The sequence below is a fragment of the Kogia breviceps genome, chromosome 18 (genome assembly GCF_026419965.1).
Source record: "Kogia breviceps isolate mKogBre1 chromosome 18, mKogBre1 haplotype 1, whole genome shotgun sequence".
Lineage (NCBI taxonomy): Eukaryota > Metazoa > Chordata > Mammalia > Artiodactyla > Physeteridae > Kogia > Kogia breviceps.
Genome location: NC_081327.1, coordinates 14579867 through 14600452, shown reverse-complemented (window position 1 = coordinate 14600452; position 20586 = coordinate 14579867). Strand labels below are relative to the sequence as shown.

The window sequence follows — 20586 nt, the reverse complement described above, 5'->3', positions numbered from 1 at the left end:
CCTGACTAGGAGTCGAACCCAGGCCCCCTGCATTGGGAGCACAGAGTCTTAGCCACTGGACCACCAGGGAAATCCCTGGACAAGCATTTGAACTAAACAGTTTTGACAATATGATTAATAAAATAGAACTGGGGGCCTAAAGAAAGATTATTCCTAACTATACTCTGTTCTCCATGGAAATAGACAGCTTCTCAGTTATCTTTTCCTGCTTTTCAATTAAAAAAATAAGAGACTAATAAGAACCTGCTGTATAAAAAAATTAATTAAATTTAAAAATTTTAAAAAATAAGAATTCTTTTGCTGGGCTGCTTTATTATAGTGCCTTTAAAAAAATAAATTTATTTATTTTATTATTTATTTATTATTTTTGGCTGTGTTGGGTCTTTGTTGCTGAGCGCTGGCTTTCTCTAGTTGCAGCGAACAGGGGTTACTCTTCCTTGCGGTGCACGGGCTTCTCATTGCGGTGGATTCTCTTGTTGTGGAGTACGGGCTCCAGGTGCTTGGGCTCAGTAGTTGTGGCTTGTGGGCTCTAGAGCGCAGGCTCAGTAGTTGTGGCGCATGGGCTTAGTTGCTCCGCAGCATGTGGGATCTTCCTGGACCAGGGCTTGAACCCGTGTCTCCTGCATTGGGGGACGGATTCTCAACTACTGTGCCACGAGGGAAGCCCGTATGGTGCCTGTTTTTAAAGTCACTTTTGTTGAGCTTTAATTTATGTACCATAAAATGCACCCATCTTAAGTGTAGAGTTCAGTGAGTTTTGACAAATCTATACATTCATGTAACTACCACCATAATCATCATATAGAACATTTCTATCACCCCCTCAAAAATTTCCTCATACTCTTTTTTTAGTCAGTTCCTTCCCATGGCCCCAGACAACCACTAATCTGGCTCTGTCACTGTAGATTAGCTTTGCCTGTTCTAGAATTTCTATAAGTGAAATCACACAGCATGTATTATTTTGTGTCCAGCTTGTTTCAAAAAAGGCTGTTTATTTTCTATGCAGTCTATTTATGTTTACATGTGTGTCATAGTTTATACATCGTGTTGTAGATAACTATGGAAAAGCATAAACCAAGCTATTTCAGATGTAGTTGAACTCAAAATGAACTGAGTTTTTAACATGTCTTTTCCCACTTCTGAAATGTTTACTTTAAAAAGCATAAAGACCCTCAGACTAGCTTTTCATTATTGAGATGTCTTTTACAATTCACTGTGTCCCTAAGGAGATCTCTAAATCCAACCGCAGGAGGAGCCTTGTTTATACTTTGACACCAGCTTGAACCATCTTCTGTCACTTACACACGCCCCTCCACTTCCCTTTCTGAAAAAGTTCAGTCCCTTTGTGTCCAATGGAGATCACTTAACAAGCTCAGCCTAGGCTGGAATAAAAAGAACAATTGGGATATTATGTCTTGCAGGTGTAGGAAAAGGGTGTTGAGAAGGCTCTCACACCAGCTGTCCCCTCAGCTCAAAGGGTAGAGCATCAAGTTCCATAGGGTCCAAATCTCCTGCCACCTGATCGTAGATTCCTCTTGCATCCTCATACCTGTCTTCAGGCCAGTAGAGGTCACAGGAGCCCTGACAAGCAAAGGTGGAGTTAGAACCATAGAGAGATGCTCTGTGGGTCATCATTGCAGCTCTGGAGGATACACCCTCCTGCTCTACTTCATAGAAAAAAAAAATGTTTTAGCTTCTAATTATGGGGGAAATTCCAACATAAACAAAGGGGAGAGTGATTATTATGTACCCCCGTGAGCCCATCACTTAGTTTCAACAATATCAACCTTTGATCAATCTTTATTTATCTATATCTCTATCTTCTCATCCCCCACCCCCCCAACTGGATTATTTTTAAGCAAGTCCAAGATATCTTGTGATTTACTGTCAAAAAAGTAATTCAAATGTCAGACATGTGGAACTTTTAGTTAGCCCACGATATCAGCTATGGGAATTGTGGGATGTGAGTCTTGATTCTGTCAGTCTTATGAATGTCCAAAACATTCCCTCATCAAAATAGAAGAGATAAAAGACCATGTGGGGGTGGTCGCTGCTGGGGATGTGCTTTCCCTAGATTTGGGAGAAAATGGTTGTTTTTGATCAGCAAACTTTAGAGTAGACTTGCCCACGGGCCAAATATGGCCCACTGCATTTTTGTATTGCCTAAGAATAGTTTTACATTTTTTAATTGCTGGGGAAATATCAAAAAAAGAATGATACTTGTGACATGTGAAAATTATATTAATTTCAAATTTCAGTGCCCCCAAATAAAGTTTTATTGGAACTTAGCCACAATTGTTTGTTTATCCATTTTCTATGGCTGTTTTTATGGCAGAGTGAGTCGTTTCTAGAAAGACACTATATCCTGCAAAGTCCCATGTATTTACTACCTGGCCCTTTTCAGAAAGTGTGCAGACTGCATCTGTGCTTTAGAGGGCGCGCGTGGTTCAGCACCATGGACAGCACTGTGCACTTCATTTCCACCTTTGTGGGGAGAACAGTTCCCCATCTGGGACAAAGTTACAGAGGGAAATCTTTGGCCCACTGTAGCCAGAGCATTAGTCAAGGCCACCCAGAAAGTAGGGGTTCTGCCCCACCTCCCTTACTGTGAGGCAGTAGGTGGGGCTTAGTTCGTGGCCAAGGTCCCTGTCGGCCGCTTTCGCCTGCCCAGCCACTCTCTTCACTTCCCTCTGTGCTCTCCATCCTTATTCCACTCTCAGCCCAGTGGATTGAATGGGGCCGGCCCCTACTCCCTGATGCCATGGGTGGGCACTGATTCAGACTCGTCCAATTAGCATATTCTACTCCCCACTTCAGTGGTTCAGCAATGAGTACGAGCCAAACTAAACCAATAAGTGTCTGCGTTGGGGCTTTGGAGCTATTGAAAAAGAGGCATTCCCTTTATTTGAAGGTTTCTAATCTAATAGGATACAAACCTGCATTTGTTAGGGACATCTTTAGAGAGGACATTCTGGGTGGGCCTGAAGACATTTCTATCCCTTGACTTTTCCACTGAGTGGGCCAAAAAATTATTTCTCTATATCTCTCTGCTTAACCAGTATAGTGGAGATGGTTAATTATCCAACCGAATACATACCTTCCTTCTTCCACAGTAAAAGAATTGTAGTAGGGGATATAGCTGCCAAATAGGCTGCGTTTCTCAGCCTCCTTTGCAGTTAGGTGTGACCATGTCCATATTCTCACCAGTGGAATAAGACCAGAATGCACCGTTTCTGGGCCTGTACCATAAGTCAGGGTTGTGCCTCTACCATGCTCTCTTTCTCCCTTTCCCACCAGTTGAAACCCCCAGGGAACTGTCCTATCCATGTAAACTTGGTCAACTTATTAGAGGATAGCAGAGGGACACAACAGAAAGAACTTGGGTTCCAGAATAATCACGTGCAGCAGGGCTACTCACCTCTGACTGCTATGTGAGAAAGAAATAGACTGTCTCGTTTAGGCCACCGGATTATGGCTAAGGCCTCTTTGCTACAGCAGCTAGCTTACCCTAATTAATACAAGCAGTAGGAGGTGGGTTTCTAGCACTAGCCAAGAAATATTTCTGCTCACACAAATCTCCTCACCATCGGTACTTCATCGTAGAGGGGTCCCCAGGCCCCAGATGGGGCGTACAGTCTTTCCAGCTCATCATACACGTGCCCAGGAAAAGCCATATTCTCCTCCTTAAGACCTGTGAGACCTGGAAGGGAGAGATGATCAGGGCACCAGGTCCAGTTGTCAGGGGTACCTATGGGGGGGCGTGGTTTCCTCTGTGCTCACCACTCACCTCGGGGATAAGACATCTCCTCCAGCGTGGGGGGCAGCTGGAGGCTGAAGTCCCTCATGGAGTGGTAATATGGCTCTACATCTGTTGTGCTAACCTGTCAACGCCCCCCCCCCCCAAAAAAACCAGATAAAGTCTTTTCCATCCTTTGACTCCATCATTCCTGGAAAGGGCAATGATTAACGTGAAGCTAACAGTGGAATTTTAGTCACTGTCAATTCCCTGTCAGGGGGGTGTCAGGACCACCCCCCCACTCACCATGGAGCTTCGAGTGTCACGGTCTCCAGTCCACTGGCTCTCCTCATATTCATTCCTGACTCGGTCTTCCTCCGACCTTCCAGGAGGGAGGCATGGGGGCAGCTGGGTGTTGACCCTCTGAGAGCTGTCTCCCCCAAACCTCCTCCCCAGAGCCTTCCTTACAGAAAAATATCCCCACTTACCCTGCCTCTGTCTTCTCTGAGATGCCTGAGGGAAGTAGGAAAAGTCAGAAACATGCTCCTCGAGCCCACTTGGCCCTGGGATACCTTCAATATGCAGCCAACCCAGGGATCCCATCACCCTTGGGCCTCCATCCCCGCAGGGGAAAGGTCCCTCCTCACCCTCAGCAAGACGCTTCAGTCTCCGCTGCCAGAGGAATCCCCCGACACAGGAGGCATTAGAAAGCAGCAGAAGACCCCCAACAGCAAACAGCACAGGCAGCAGGGGCAGCTTTGAGGGTCCTGTGGGGACAATTGGTTTTAGACTTCAATGGGGGTTCTCTGAAAAAACCTGTCCCTGACCAAGCAAAGTTCTCCTCCTAGGTCAGGAAAGCAGATGGGCAGGGGTTTCCATGTCCACTCCTTTTGCCACCCCAGGGAAGGTGGCTCCTTTCTCAAATCAGGCCATTAGCAGTGGGTCCTACCTTTGCCCAAGCCCCTTGTATGGACTCAAGCAGGAACTTCAGCTCTTTAGCTGGGCATTCAAGACCTTCTGTGATCTGACCTCTTTCCATGTCCCCACTCCTGCTCACAAACTATTGACCCTCCAGCCACACAAAACTAACCACTGGCTGTTTCCAGAATCACTGAGACAAACCCACACTTCTAAGCTTTCGAATAGTCAAGTGTCTGTCTTTAAATGTCCTTTCATCTCAAGCAAACTTCGATTCTCCCTTCAAACTCCATCTCGAATGACTTCCTCTTTGCACAAACTTCCATCCCAGACAATATCAGAATCCTCTGCTGTATCCCTGAGGACAGGACTAAGTCCCTCTCAGTAGACATCTGCTTAGCACTCATTTCCCCAACTTCTGCTAACAGGACTCATTTTCCTTTGACGGTGGTTACTCCCTGCTCTCAGTCTGGATGGCTCCTCAGGACTCTGTGCAGGACACATGGCCTGACCTGGCCAATAAGAGAACCCATCCCCCTTCCCACGGTGATCAGAGACTGGCATTTAACCTAAGGTGGATTTTTGCAAGAACATCTAGGACACTCTTCTGCTAGCTGCTAAGAAGTGAAATAAAAGCTGAAGGTGTGGGAGGATTTCTTTGCCTTTTTAAGAGAAGAACCTGAGAAGGAAGTCATCAGAGTTGAAAACAAAGTTGAGAGAGTGAGAAACTGATCCTTGGTGAAAATTTTGAGCACCTGAATCCAGGCACATTAAGAGGTTTCGATTTCATGAGCCAAGCCATTCTTTTTGTTGTCAACAACGGCTGAATTTCTGTCACTTGCAACCTTCTCAGACTCTAAAGGGAATTATTTGCAAAATGATCATAATTGTCTCCCTATATGCATACCCTTGAGATGTTCCCTTCCGCACTGACTCCGAATTGAACCATGTCACTTGCTTCGGCCAATGAGACAGAATCAGAAGCTTGAAAAGTACCTGTAAATTGGAACTTGCCCTCTCCTGCTGCTCTTGAGATTCCAGTGGCTACCTCCATGTGAACAAGCCAAGGAGACACATGTGGCCCACTTACCTCCATTGTCCCAACCAAGAGCCAGATTGTCAGACGTGTGAGGAGGGGGCCCCCTAGACCAACCAGTCCCAGCCAAGCTGCTACATGACTATAGCCCAGACCAGAACTGTTCAGCCACTCACAGAATCACAAGAAATAATGTTTGTTGCTGTAAGTGCGCATATTTGGGGTGGTTTGTAACGCAGCAAAAGCCAACTGACACAGGCTCTGCACAGGGCATGGAATCAGCTAGTTTTTCATTTTGCTTTTTTCCTCAGAATTAAACTGAATTAGGAAGAGAGAAAATGTATCACATCCAGGTAAGAGGAAGAGCTAAGGATATGAGTGAGGGCCTACAGGGCAGAGCTAAGTCTTAAAGGGCTGTGGCCACAAGGAAGAGGAGCTGGGGTTAGAGACCAGAAAGTTTTTTCCAGGAGAGAGAGGGTGTTTGGGGATTGAGGACATGCCTGCAGGCTGCTCTGTGGGCAGCTGGTCATCAGGTTCTCCAGAAGGTTGGTCTAGACCTGGGAAGTGAATATAGAGAATGCAAATTAACACCATTAATCTGGGATAAGCCTTAAATATTTCTCAGCCTCCTATTAAGCTTTGCAACCCATTTTGAGACTCATGGGAACTAATTTATGACTTCTTAGGAATATTTCAAAGAGAACTGGAAATTGCTGATGATAATGACAATACTATTAATAGCCATTCTAACGCTAATGCTAATAATAAAATAATAATAATAAAATAATAATAAAAATATAGTTAAATAATAAATAATAAATATTTATTATTTATAATATATAAAAATATATATTTATAAATATAAATAAATATAAATATTTATAAATAATAAATAAATAATAAAAATAATTTTAAAATAAATAATAAAAATAATAATAATAAATTATTGATGAGTGCTTTATGGTGTGGAAGGTTCTTTTAACCTGAATTGTCAATTTGGGGGATTAATCAAAAAAGATGCTGGGTTCTCAGGATGCCTTAATAGAGGTATAAGTTCTAGAGCAAGGGAGGTAAGTATAGTTCTACTTTATGCTTTAGCACTTAAAGGGAAAACTGGAATGGAGGTGGGGGAAGGGGAGGGAAGATTGTAGGGATGGTAAAGAGTCCTTACTTCCTGAGGAAAAAGGCTGCTCTGTCAGGAAGGGAAAGAGAAAAAGGGAGCTTTCATGGGGCAAAGTAAACAGAAGGTGAGCAGGGGGCATTTCGTTAAATTAGCATCTACATAGCACTTACTTTGTACAGGGCCCTGTTCTAAGAGTTTTAGATATATTTTATTTAATCCTCACAACTGTCTAAGATAGACCTTATTTTCAGAAACTGAGATACAGAGGCTGGAGATACACCTTATCTTTAGACCCTGAGGCTCAAAGATTATACTGAGTCTTAAGTGACTTGCCTAAGGTCTCACATCTAGGAAGTTGCAGAGCTGGGACTTGAACCCAGCTTTGTCTGAACCAGGCTCTGTGTGATTAGCCACTACACTGTAGTGTCTACCAGAGCCAAAATGTTCTCAGTCATATAAGAATTTATCCGTGTCATCAAGTTGCTGAATTTATTGACATAAAATTGTAATACTTCCTAATTTCCTTTAATGTCTGTAGGATCAGTGGTAATGTCCCCCTTTTCATTCCTGATATTGGTTAAGTGGTGTCTTCTCTCTTTTTCGCCTTGACTAGCTTTATAAACATTACTGATCTTTTCAACAAGTCAGCTTTTGGTTTCATTGATTTTTCTTTATTGTTTTTTGATTTTGCAGTTCATCAATTTTTCTGCTCTTCATTATTTCCTTCCTTCTGTCTACTTTGATTTCTTTTTTTTTTTTTTTTTTTTTTTTTCGGTACGTGGGCCTCTCACTGTTGTGGCCTCTCCCGTTACGGAGCACAGGCTTGGGACACACGGGCTCAGCGGCCATGGCTCACGGGCCCAACTGCTCCGCGGCATGTGGGATCTTCCCGGACCAGGGCACGAACCCGTGTCCCCTGCATCGGCAGGTGGACTCTCAACCGCTGCTCCACCAGGGAAGCCCCTTCTGTCTACTTTGGATTTGGATTTAATTTGTCTTTCTTTTTCTAGTTTCTTAAGATGGAAACTTAGACAATTTGAAGACTTTAAAAAAAATCTAATATGAGCACTTAATGTTATAAATTTCTTGCTAAGCACTGCTTTAGCTGCACTCCACAATTTTCATGTTTTCATTTTAATTCAATTCAAATTCTCTTATAATTTCCCTTGTGTCATCAATCACATTCCAACAGTAGAGTCTAGTGGCAAAAACTAATCTTCGGAGTTCATCTGCCTGAGTTTAAATCTCATCTGTAGTTCCTTCCACCTGTGCGAGCTGTGACAGTTTATTTAACCTCTCTGGGCCTCAGTTTCTCCATCTGCAAAAAGGGAATAATAGTATTGACTTCACTGTACCACCCTATAAGTTCTCTGAGGAATTTTGCAACCTGCCCAGGAATGTCCCTTCCCACCTGGAGTGGTGACTGAGATCTGGGACCCTTTGTCAGCTAGTCCACTGTCGCCCAGGGCATTGCTGGCCAGCAACCAGACCCTGTATCGCGTGGAAGGCTGCAGCCCAGTCAGTGTGAAGGTGGTGGCCTGGGGTGGTAGGACATTCATGTAGAGGAATCCTGGAGTCCCCAGAGCCTCATACCTGCATGAAAGGGAGGGCAGTCATTCAGGGAGGTGCCCCAGTCCTATTGGCTACTACCCCTTCCTGCCATGGCAGGGACCCACCTGACTTGGAAACTTTGTGGCAAGCCCCCATCAAAGCCAGGCTTCCACTCCAGCCCCACCGAGTATGGGGTCATGCTCACGACCTTCAATCCCAATGGCGGATCAGGGCGGCCTTTGAGGTAAGGGATGGGGGACATAGTCAGAAGATACAGAAGGATTCTGAAAGATTCCTTCCAGATTCCTTAAGCATGATTTTAAATATACAGTCGATTCTCATTATTCATGGTGGTCATGTTCTCTAAAGTCACTGTGAACCCTCAACGAGCAAATACCAAACCATTGCTTCTAGGGGAAATGCAGGCTTAGATTCCCACGAGCCTCTAGTCACGTTTTCATCAACCAATTAATACATGATCTTGTATTATGCATGTTTCTGCTCAAAGACATCTTATTTACTATATCTTGTTGATTCATTAACATTGAACTCACAGCCAGTGGTGCTGTAACTCACACCTGAACGAAGCTTATCCAACACAAGTATTTTCTCCAAATGGCACACCACAGACTTCTTGAGCTTAGGAACACCAGACAGCACTTTAGTGCTGTTCTTGGGGGCCATTTTATTTAGCAAAATCACTAACAAAAAGCACGAAGGTGCAAAATAGGAGAGCTCTAAGGAAGCAGGGTGTTGTCTCGCTCCACCTCAGCTGAGAATGTACTCATCGGGTGACTCAAATTTTTCACCCGCTCTGTACTGTCCCCTGAATGTCTGAGAGAGCAGCATGAGTATTGATTTGAGGGTTATACATAAATTTTAGCAAGCAGGCAAATTTGCAAATACAGACTCCACAAAGAAGGAGGATTGACTGCATGATATACGCTTCTTGTAGTGAATTTTTGTGCCTATCTCATATCCATTCCCCTCATTTCTTCTGGTGACAGAACCCTGAATTTCCATTGGAGAACCACTCGCCCACATTCTCAGGCCACGTGCTTCTGATGGAAGTGACTCCACTCCTTGTAGGATGGACATGTGACTAGGCCTAGCCAATAGGAGCAACAATCAGATCAGGTTGTCTTCCCCTCACCACCTGATTGGATCAGGGATGGGCTGGGAGCCAAGTGGAACCAATGGATATTAATTCTAGTACTTTCACACCACTGTTAGGAAGCCTCACTTTATCGAAAAGCTTCTCACAGTGGTTGTTAGATGTCTAACAGACATCTCACAATAAAGCCAACGCGGAGAGAAGCAGTCCTGAGAGATGGGGAGTTCTTGATGACTGCTGAACCTAGATCCAGCGACTCCTGGAAATCTACTTTTCAGTTACTTGGGCCAATAAGAAAACCCCTCCATTTTTTCCTTTGTTGTGGGTTTCCCTAAAAATCCAGTCTCCATTGGGATTTCGGGGCAGGCAAAAACTCCATCCTCATTCATAAACACTTCTCAGGTTTCAGGAACACTGCCATTCGGAGAGCAACCAGAGACTTGAGGATTGACCTAGGGGAGCACCCTCCCAACACCCTCACAGCCCCCTCCCACCATACTGATGCTGACGAGTTGAATATCGGTGCGGTCCGAGCCGAGCGGGTTGGTGGCTGTGCACGTGAAGAGAGCATAATCCTGGGCTGCGGACACGTTGGCAATGGTCAGGAGGCTGCTGTGGACACCACTCTGGTGGTATGTGTGCTCTGTGTACCTGGAGAGGAGGTGTGGCATGGACTCAGGGAGGGTGATTGGGGCTGGGAGATCAAAGTTAGGGCTGGACTGCTACCTGGCTGGGCCTGGGCTCACCTGGGATCCTGGAGATCCAGAGGGACCCCGTTTTTGGTCCAAGTGAAGACGATATTGGGGACACCTCGGGCACGACAGTGGAGGGTGGCAGAACTAGTGCTGTCTCCAGCTGCAGCCACTTTAGTTAGAGGAGAGGGATGCTCCACGTGGGGGGCAACTAGAGGGGTTGGAGGTCAACATGAGGTGTATGGAAGGACATGATTTGTGGATTTGGTGGCAGGCGTTGAAGTTAGGGCTTTGGCTGTTACTCACATCTGACGACAAGACGGACCAGCCCTCTGGCTGGAGGTGCCACTCCATTGTCCACAATGCACTGGTAAGCACCAGCCTGGGTCAACTTGGCATGGTGAATCCGAAGACGCCCTGTGGACCCCTTTGATATCTTCTCCATGTCATCCAGGCTCTGGTCCTCCTCCTCTTCTCCCTGGAGGCACAAGAGTCAGCAGATGGTCTCCAAGTCTGGCCCCAGCTCCATTATCCTCCAAACTGGGTCCCCTCTGTAGCCTCATTTCCCCAGCCACCATCACCCCTCCTAGCAAAGGAAAAATTCCCGCTGTCATCCACCCATGCACCCATTCATCCATTTATCCAACCATTCATGCGTGGATCCATCCATTCATCCACCAATCCAGCCAACCACTCACCCAACAATTTGTTCAACCATTCATGCTTGGAACCATCTACCCACCCATCCATCCATGTATTTAACCATCCTATCCATCAATTCATTCATTTATCCATACATCCATCAACCTCCCGTTCCATCCATTCATCCATTCACCCATTCATTCATCCAACCATCTGTCTTCCTTCTACCTGTCCATTCACCCTTCCATCTCTCAACCCATCCACCCCATCTATTTCCTCATAGACACACACACCAATAAATACATGCATCTGTTCATCAATGCATCTAGCTACCTATTTATCTATCTCTCCATCTCTCCATTGGCCTGTGCACTCACCCATCCATCCATCCATCCATTTACCCATTATCTTTCCGCAGACGTCTTTTCCACTGATGGTGTATCTATCCATCCATCTACTCTCTGGTCTAATCTACTCATTTCTCTCATTCAATCATCTAACTGCCCATTTATTGATCCATTTATCCAGTCATTCACTTGTTCATTTGTCCATCTGTTCTTCCATCCACTCATTCATCCATCCACCTATTCATCCACCCATCTACCTATCCATCCATATATCCACCCACCTGCCCACCCACTCACCTGGTTATCTATTCACTCATCCACCCATCCATCTGCCATTCAACAGTTAGTTCTTGGAGCGTGCCCGGACAAGTACATAGTTATAGAGGGTCATGTAGACGTGACCCCTCCTCCCAAGGAACTCACAGTCAAGAAATCACATCCCCCCAGCCCCCTCCATCTACCAAAGGTTGGATCCTCACCAGCCTCTCCCAGTTGAACATCTCAGGAAGGATGGGATTGGCATCAACAGTGCAGACTATGTCCACAGAGCCCCCAATATTCACTTCAGTGGGGTCTTGGAGGGCTCGGATGATGGGAGCATCTAGGGAAGGGAGGAGCTTGGGGAAGGCACTTGGGCCCAGACAAGCCATAGTGGAAGAGGGCCCCAGGTGGTAGAGGCGTCTTAGAGGTGCCCGAGAAAGTTATGGGTGTGATAAAGTGTGTCTTTGGAGTAAAGTTCTCAAGGTTAATGAGGTCGTCCCCACCCTCTACTATACCACTGTAGTGACAAGAGTAGGTGCAGTGGACTTCCAGAATTGTGTGGCGGTGGGGCGTCCACAGTGGGCTTGGCTTCCTGATGGGAGTAGGTGGGCAGAGATTCTACATAGGGTCTCTCTAAGTGGGCAGGTTTCCCGAAGTGGACGTGGCTCCATCACAGTGGGGGCTCCCAGAGTGGGAGGCTTCCAGGATGGGTGAAAATCCCTGGGTGGGTGGAGCTTCCACAAAGAGGAGACTCCACAGTGGGCAAGATTCCCTGGGTGGGTGTGGTTTCCATGGTGGGCGGGGCTCCCAAAGCTCCCTAGTTGCCTAGGGTGACGAGGGGTCTCACAGTGTACGTCCAGCCTCACGAGAGCTTCAGCGGTGCCCTCTGAGTTCTGGCAGTGCAGCTGGTAGAGGCCATCGTCAGCGCGGGTCACGTTCCATAGCTGCAGAGCTCCACCAGACAGGATACGATGCCGGGGGCCGCCAGCTGGGGGAAGTAAAGGTTGAGGGGCCTACCAGACCCTCCCGTCCCGGAATCCCGGAGACCTGCGCTCCTCTTCATGTCCCTTCCCTGTACCTGGGCTGAGGCGGTAGCCGCGGAAGGTCCAGTTGAAGGCCTCCGGGGCGGGGTTGGCAGACACGGACACGGGCAGCAGTGCCTCGCTCTGCTCCACCGCGGTCACCACAAGCACCTGCTCACCCAGGAACTCTGGAGGGTCTGCGGAGGAGGCGCCGCTGGGAGTCAAGATTGTTAAGGTTCGGATCCGGGGAGGATTTGAGATCAGGTGCAGGCATGAGGTGTTAAAGTCGAGATCATGACTAGATTTTAAGGTTGTGTACAAGGTAGCAATTAAGTTCAGAGCTGAAATGGGGGTTAGGTTCAGAAGCCAGAGTCAGCTTTAAGGATGGAAAGAGGGTTCGGGATGGGGGTGATGGTCAGGGGTAAGGATAGAGGACAAAAGGCAGGATGGGGGCTGGGCAGGATAGGAGGTGGTGCAGGGTCGGGTGTGAGGATAAAGGTCAGGAAAGTTTCAAAGTTTAGGATGGAAGTCAAAGACAGTATCAAGATGAAGACCCACGTAGTATAGGATAGGGTCAGGAGGGAATCAAGAGGGATGCCAGGCCTGCGCACATACACAGCACGTTGAGGCGGTAGAACGCGCTCACGGTTTCCCGTAGCTCGGTGCTGTGGGCACGGCAGGTCACGCGGTGGCCGTGGTCGCGGGATGACACTCTCAGAAGGACGCTCCTAGCGGCGGCGGAGCCTTTGAATGGAGCACTCCGGGGCGTGGCGGCCACACCCTCCAGCCTGTGGACCGGGCAGGGAGTAGGACCAGAGCCAGAGTCTGGGTCCTGGGCAGGGTACTGAACAGAACGGCAAGTAGGGTGGGGGCGGGATTCTGACTGTCAAGCAGCGTGACCAGAACCAGGGAGCGACGGGGCCACTAGCACTCTCACCTCTCCCCCTCCTTGTCCCACGACAAGTTGACCGGAGGGTTGCTGCTAACGCTGACGCACGTCAAGTTTAAGGCATCCCCGGGGCGCAGCGCCGACGCGTTGGCCAGGATCGTCACATTAGTTGGGGGGACTTCGAGAACCGGTGGGAGGAGCGAGGCTCAGAGGTGAGGAGGAGGCCCGGCCTGCTTCCGCCCGGCAGTGACCCAGGCCCCGCCCAGCCCCGCCCCCCCTCCCCAAGCCGCCCCGCCTCCCCAAGCCACCCGCCACGGCTCCGGCTCAGGGCCCAGCCCTCCCCCCCAGCCCGGCCGTGCGGCCCCTCACACTGCACCACAAGCTGCGTGGACGCGCTGAGCTGGCCGGCTTTGCACGTGAACTTGGCCTGGTTGTCCGACGGACCGGTGATCAGTACCAGCTCTCGGGAGAAGGTGCTCCCGGACTTCTCCAGACTTCCCAGCTGCACCCGCCGTGGCTCCGGGGGCGGCCGCGGTTCGGTCACTGGGCGCAAGTCCTGAGGGCCGAGACTGACTGGGGGACCGCGCGTAGCCCTGCCATTCCCCGCGAGACGCCCCACTCGGCTGCCGGCCAGCCCAGATAAAGCTTTTGCGTGATGAGGAAAGGGCGCCCCCTTCCGTGGGCACCAGCTAGGGTAGAGGAATGGGGACTGGAACTGAGCACATCCTACCGGAATCTCTCCCGCCGACTGGGCCCCCCGGAGCCCCGAGATTTTGCTGTCTGATTCCGCCTCCAGTCCCACGCCTCACCACCCCCGCGCCCCACCCCCACTCTTCCTCTGCTCTCTGGAGGCCCTCGGCTGACCCTCAGCCCCACTCCTCAAAATTCATTCCAGCTATGTTTACCAGACACCCTACGCCAGGAAACTCCCTTGGAATTCCCAAACCTTTCCCAGAATTCCTTCACTTTTGCCTATCCTTAGTTCTTTTTCTTAAACTCCCCACCTTCCTCAAAGATTTCCTTTGATCTTTCCCTTAATTCCATTGGCTGGTCGCAAATTTCTGAATCCTTCCCCAATATTCTCTTATTATCGTAATCTTTTACTAGAATCCTTTGTATTGTCCCAATTCGTGGCATTTCTCCAAAATTCCATCCAATTAAATGGAATTCAATTTCCTTCCTATAATGCCTAGTGCTTCCCCCAGAATTTCCACTAGATTCCTAATTTCCCAAGAGTCTCCCAGAATTCTGCCAGAATTTTTAAATTTTAATGGAATTTCATTTTCTTACCCCCAAGTCCCAAGAATTCAAGTTAATATTAATGGATTTTTCAAATGTGCTGGAGGATTACTCGTCTTTCCCCCAAAATTTCTAGGCTTTGCCCACCATTGTCTTTGTTTCTGGAATTCTTAGTCTTTCCCTAAAATTCCTGCCATTTCACCTGAATTCCAAGATTTAACCAGAATTTCCTTTAATTTTAATGAAATTAATTGCCTTTTCTCTAGAATTCCCAATCCGGATCCAGAATTCTTTCTTTTATTCTAGAATTCTCACTGTTTTCCCAGAATTTCCTCACTTTTTCTAAAGTCGCGTTTAATTCTCATGGCAATTGTCTTTTCCAATTCCCTGCCGAAACTCAAAATCTCCAGTATTTTTCAAGAAATTCAGGTTTCCCAAGATTTCCCAAGAGGAGGAGAGAAGGGGCTTCATCTTTCCCCCACATTCCTGGCCACCCCACAACCCTTGCTTGGCACCAACCTTGTACCAGGTGAGGGAAGGGTCTGGATTGCCTCCAATGGCCAAACATACCAGCCTCACCCGGGTCCCAGCCCGGAGACGCTGCCCCTCTGGGGGGCCCTCAATCCATAGCTTCTGGGCAGGATCTGTGGGGAGAGCCAGGAAGAGTGGATTTTCTCTCCCAGCTGGGGCCTGAGGGTGGGGGGGGTCTCTAAGGCATGGGGAACCCCCGGGAGAGGGTGGAGCCTCACATTTCACATTCAGGGTGAGTGACTTCTTGAAGGTCTCCTTGGTGAAGGCCTCACTGAAGGCCTCACATGTGAGGGTCAGACCATTGTCCTCCCGTCGCGCCAGGAATGTCAGGTTAGACATGGAGATGTGGCCACCATGCAGGCCCTGGTAGAGAGGGAGCTTCAGACTGGGGGAGTAGGGCACCCCCATCCATGGTACCAGTGACTTGGGTCCACCCCAGACCCCAGCAGGGACCTATGAATCATCTCCACCCTCTCCTCTGTTAGACCCAGGAGGCCCTGGGCCCCAGTCCATGCTTGCTCCCCAGGCACCAAGGCATCCAAGCTGCCAGACCCCTCCTCTCCCAGATCCAGGAGTTGTGCCCTCAGCTCCCTCCTCCCTCAGACCCAGGAGCCCGGCCCCCGCCTCACATCCATGAGCGTCTCCTCTGTGGGCAGCAGCTGCCGCCAGCCCAGCCACCATCGCAGTAGGACCCTTGGGCGACTGGACTTGGTGATGCAGGAGAGTGTCACGTTCTTGTTCTCAGACTGGGATGCAGATCCCAGGATGGTAACGGCACTGGGGGGAACTGCAGGGATGATGGACAGAGGAGAGACACTAAGCTGGGCTGCACGGCTCACAGATGAGCCCAGACAGAGAGGAGACTGGGGACAGATGATGAGGTCTCCGGCATCAGACAGGCATGATTTGGGGACACGGACAGATGGTTCTCTGGGGCACAGACTGACAGATGGGCAGCTGGCACCAGGACTCACAGGTGACCTGCAGCGTGACCCCACGTTCCTGGATCCCTGTAGATACGCTGTTGTAGGCCTCGCAGCTGAGCCTCGCCCCGTGGTCTTCCGGCCGCACGATCATCACTAACATGCTGCGGGCCACTGCCTGGGCGTGCTCTGTGCCCCAGGCTGTGGACACTGGCTGGCCGTTCTGGAGACAGGGACAGGCCTGGGCCAGCTCAGGGCCGGCTCCTGGCCCTGACCCCTTCCCCCATCTCCAGGCCCGCCTCTGCCCTCACCTTCAGCCACTGCAGTGTGGCTAGCGGATTTCCCCCTCGGGCCATGCACAGCAGCTCCAGGTTCTGCCCTGCCCTCGCGTGCCCCTCTTCCAGGCCTGGCCACTCAATGACAGGGGGTCCTGGGGGGACTGGGGAACAGCAGTCACGGGCCTGGGGACCCCACCCATTCTTTCCAGGCCCCACAACCCGCCTCTGAACCCCTCTGTTTCCCCCTTGAGAGTCTGAGCCTTCCATAATCCCTGTGCTCCCCGGGCCCCCCCAATTCCTGCTTCCCATCCTTACTGCCAACAGTTGACTCAGTTCCCCACTTACACAGAACATTCATGGTGATTGAAGCCTTGATAGGGGTGTCCAAAGCTGGGCTGGACCCCTCACAGACCAGTAACTGCCCATTATCCGAGCTCTGGGGTGTCACCCTGGGGTGGGAAGTTAGGGTTCTAAAGTCAGAGTCATCATCTGAAATTTGGGAAGTCAAGGTGAAGAGGTGGGCATGCCAGGTCCCCACACCTGGCCTAAGTCTCTATGATGATTTCCTTTAGGACTTAGAGTTCCACGGAAGAGATTTCGGGGTCAACAGTGAGAACTGGGGTCCCAGAGGCCCACACCTGGCCAAAACCTTTGTAATTGATCCTCTGGAACTGGGATTCCATGAAGAAGTTTGAGAGTGTCAGTCCCGGATGTTCCTACCTGACCCAAGTTTCCATGCTTTAATCCCTAGGATATGGGGTTTTCATGGAGAAATTTGGGGATCAGTCTGCGGGGAGGGCACCCCAATTTCCATACCTGGCTGTGGCCTCTGTGGTGAAGAGTTTCTCCTGGGATCCCTCATTCACATTAGCAGAGATGTCAGAAATTCTTTGTCCACCTTGGGGTAACAAGAAGGTTGAAGGGGTGCCAGGTTTCCCCCAAGGTAGATCTTGGGGAGCATGGCCTGGAATTCCTCAGGGTGGACATACAACCCCTCCCTCCTGGTTCTAGAGGAAAAACACTATGTCCATTCCCTCCACACATTCCAGCCTCCCTGAACCCTGGAGTCCTCACTCAGGACTGAGTCCTGGCCTGGGCCTCTCCCCTCCTCTCCTTTTTTTTTTTTTTTTTTTTTTTTTGGCTACGCCACCTGGCTTGCCGGGATCTCAGTTCCCTGACCAGAGATCAAACCCGTGCTCCCTGCAGTGGAAGTGCGGAGTCCTAACCACTGGACAGCCAGGGAATTCCCTCTCCCCTCCCGTCCTTGCTGGGTTGTATTACCCACGCCCATCACCTCAGCTTCCCGTTGCTGCACCAGAGGGACACCCGTATCTCTATGGAGCCTCAACCTCTCCCCTGAGAGGGAGGCCTAGCAGTCCGGTGAACTCCTCGGTACCTTTCCTGGATGTCCCCTCCCATCCACTGGGTCCCACACTGGCCTCAGCATCTCCCCAAGCCTGTTCCTGCATCCCATCTCAGGAGAATCCTGGGCAGGGACACATCCCCTCCCCACTCCAGGGGCTTCCTGGTGCCCCCATCAGTTCACCCACACTCACTCAGGAGGAAGGAGATGTCAGGTGCTGGCTTTGCATCCCCAGACACACAGCTGACCAAGTACTCCTGCCCAGCTACCCACGTGACCGTGCTCCCTGCCTCGGGGGTCAGCTGAAGCACCTTGGGGGGCACTGGTGAGAAAGGGTCTGGGATAAGCCAGAAGCACCCAGAAGGATATGAGGATTTGGGCTTTGTGTCTCATTGCTCAGGAAATGAGTTCTGCACCCTGGGTCTAAGGAAGTGGATGGTGGGGAACTGGGGGCTTGGACTCCTGGACCCTGGAGCTGGCGAGGGTGGAAGTCCAGACTCACGGGTCCTGGAGGTCTCTCACCCGTACCCAGGATGGAGAGAATCACTCTGGGCGACACGAGCTCCGGGCCTGTTTCTGAGCGGCTGACCTGGCACTCATACCCCGCGTCGTCGCTGAGGTCACACGCTTCAATATGCAGGTGGAATTCACCTGCAGGGAGGACCCCAGGTCAGGGCCACGGTCAGCCTCTGCTGGTGGCTCAGAATCTCAGGCTCCTGTCCCTTACCTTTCGTAGGGTCCCCTTGCAGGCGATACCGTGGGAAACTGGGGATCCTAGGATCGGGGCCTAGGAGCAGCCCATCTTTGGCCCATTGGACTGTGCTGCCAGGGGCGCTGACCCCACACCACAGCTCAGCGGCAGTCCCCTCCACCACCGTCAAGTTTTCAGGCAGAGCCCAGAAGCCTCGGGGGACTGAGGCAGGGACTGGCACCTGGGCCAGGCCTGGGGACACAGAGGTGTCAGTAGGAGAGGGCAGAGGGTCTGCCTGGATAATGTGGGTGGAAGATGAGGGCCACCTGGCTCTGGTCACCAGCCAGGCTCCCACTCACCTGTCGTCAGCAGCCCCGTGATGAGCAGCGGCGTCCTGATGGGGAGCCTCGGAGCCGCCCCAGGCCCTCTGCCTGCGGCTCCCACACGGACCGCCGCCCGCCCCCTGCGCCTGCCTCTGTCTTGCTCTGGGTCCCTTTCCATGTCTCCGTCTCTTACTTTTCTCTTTGTTTCTCTTTTCCTTCTTCTTCTCTGTCTTTCTCTCCTCCCAGGAGTCAGTCTCCCCTCCCCCACACTGTCTTTCTGTCTCTCTCTTCCTGCCCTAAGTCCCCTCTGCTCTCCCTCCTGTATTCTCTCTATCGTGCTCTCCTGGTCTAAAGTTCCCTCCCCCCACCCTCTCTCTCTCTCTCTCTCTCTCTCTCTGTCTCTATCTCCTTCCCTGAAGTCAGTGTCTATTTCTCTTTCTTCTCCTGTGCCACTCCCACCCCTGGTCTCCTCTCACCACTCATAGCCCCTCAGGGAGGACCCACTGCTGAGTCGCGCAGGCCCCGGGAGCCCAGGAGAGCGAGGATGCGGTCAGTGGCAGAGCTGGGTCCAGTTCTCAGTTGAATCTCGTCCTCACACTGTTACCTCCCCCAGGCACCCTCCTGCGTCTCCAGCTTCAGGCCTCTGCCCAACCTTCTGGCACAGCTGGAGCAAGAAATCCCCTGTCAGCACATGCCAGGCACATTCCTCGGTGCCTCCCCAGCCCCCATGACCCCAAGGGCCTGGCTTGGACCAGGGGTAAGGAGGGGCAGTTCAGACCCAGGAGGTCCCAGCTCAGCATGGGGAGCTGAGAGCTGGACCCAGCGTGGGGGTAAAACTCTTCGGCTCTTCCTACCCTGGTACCTGACCTTCAAGTGCCTCCCTTCTTTGAGTAGACATCCCCCTCTCAGTGACGTCAGGGGTCTCTGCTGAGGAGTGTGCACGGGTGTATGAGAGGGACTGGGAGAGTGCCGATATCTGTGTGCACACATACGTGTGAAGTGCTTGTGAGTGTGTGAGCATGCGTGTGAGCCTGGGGAGAGTGAGCTGTGATCTGTGGAAGTTTGTGCAGTGCGTGAGTGTGTAAATGTCTAAAGCGTTAAGTGTGCCTGGCAATCTGAGTGGGTAGCAGTGACAGGTAGGGTCCGAGGCCACAAGCACTGAGCCCAGTGTGGGAACACTTTGGCAAGGGCCTTGTGAGTTCTAGTTCACGCAGCTTCCCTCTATCTCTTTCTGTCTCTTCTTGCCTTCTGGGTGTCTCTGTCTCTCTCCCTCCCTCAATCCATCTTGATTTATTTTCCTATCTTTCTCCATCGCCTTGACACTCTTCCTCTCTGACTCAGTGTCTTTCTCCCCCCTCTCCTTCTCCATTAGGTGGTTACATGTCAGCCAGCCTTTAACTCTGTCGCTGTCTGTGCCTGTATGTTTCTCTGTTGTTCACTTTCTGTCCCTGTTCTCATCTCTATCTCTCCACCACCCCATACTCTGTCTCTCACACACACCAGGAGCTCAATAAATATTTGTTCTCAGTCAGCCTTTGACTGTGTGTCTTTCTTTCATTTGTTTCTTCATCTCTGAGTCCTCCTCACTGTCACATCTTTGGATTTTATAACCATATGCTGGTTGGCCTGCCCTCCCCACTCCAGTGTGCACATACACACCCACATGGGATAAGCTTCTTCTGCCTGCTTATCTCCTGCAGGAATTGGAACTGCTCGTTTTCTCTCTCTCTCCCCACTATGACCCCCATCTGGTCCTCATCCAGAAACAAGATGAGGCAACTGGCCTGAGTCCCCACACCTCCATGCTTGATGCACCGTCTAATCTTTCTTCTTCCCTCCCATTCCAGACTCCTTGCCCTCCTCCCACATTCCCTCTCCCAACACCCCCACGCCTCCTGCGGAATGGG

General features: G+C 50.4%; 1 protein-coding gene across 1 annotated transcript; it reads right to left on the bottom strand.

Annotated features, from left to right (window-relative positions):
* Positions 1-1213: 1213 nt before the first annotated feature.
* NPHS1 (NPHS1 adhesion molecule, nephrin) lies at positions 1214-18857 on the bottom strand. Its single transcript, XM_059045691.2, has 29 exons — positions 18716-18857; positions 18393-18608; positions 18194-18316; positions 17859-17987; positions 17119-17200; positions 16648-16751; positions 16336-16463; positions 16076-16247; positions 15731-15888; positions 15320-15464; positions 15090-15214; positions 13701-13887; positions 13380-13509; positions 13058-13230; positions 12499-12639; positions 12268-12408; positions 11639-11760; positions 10477-10648; positions 10225-10381; positions 9978-10129; positions 8490-8601; positions 8225-8406; positions 6191-6247; positions 4384-4503; positions 4225-4249; positions 4043-4118; positions 3788-3881; positions 3585-3700; positions 1214-1581 (listed from the first exon to the last, which is right to left on the bottom strand). Exons 1-29 carry the CDS (start codon positions 18855-18857, stop codon positions 1450-1452), a joined length of 3813 nt encoding a protein of 1270 aa, XP_058901674.1. The 3' UTR covers positions 1214-1449.
* Between the last annotated feature and the right edge of the window lie 1729 nt (positions 18858-20586).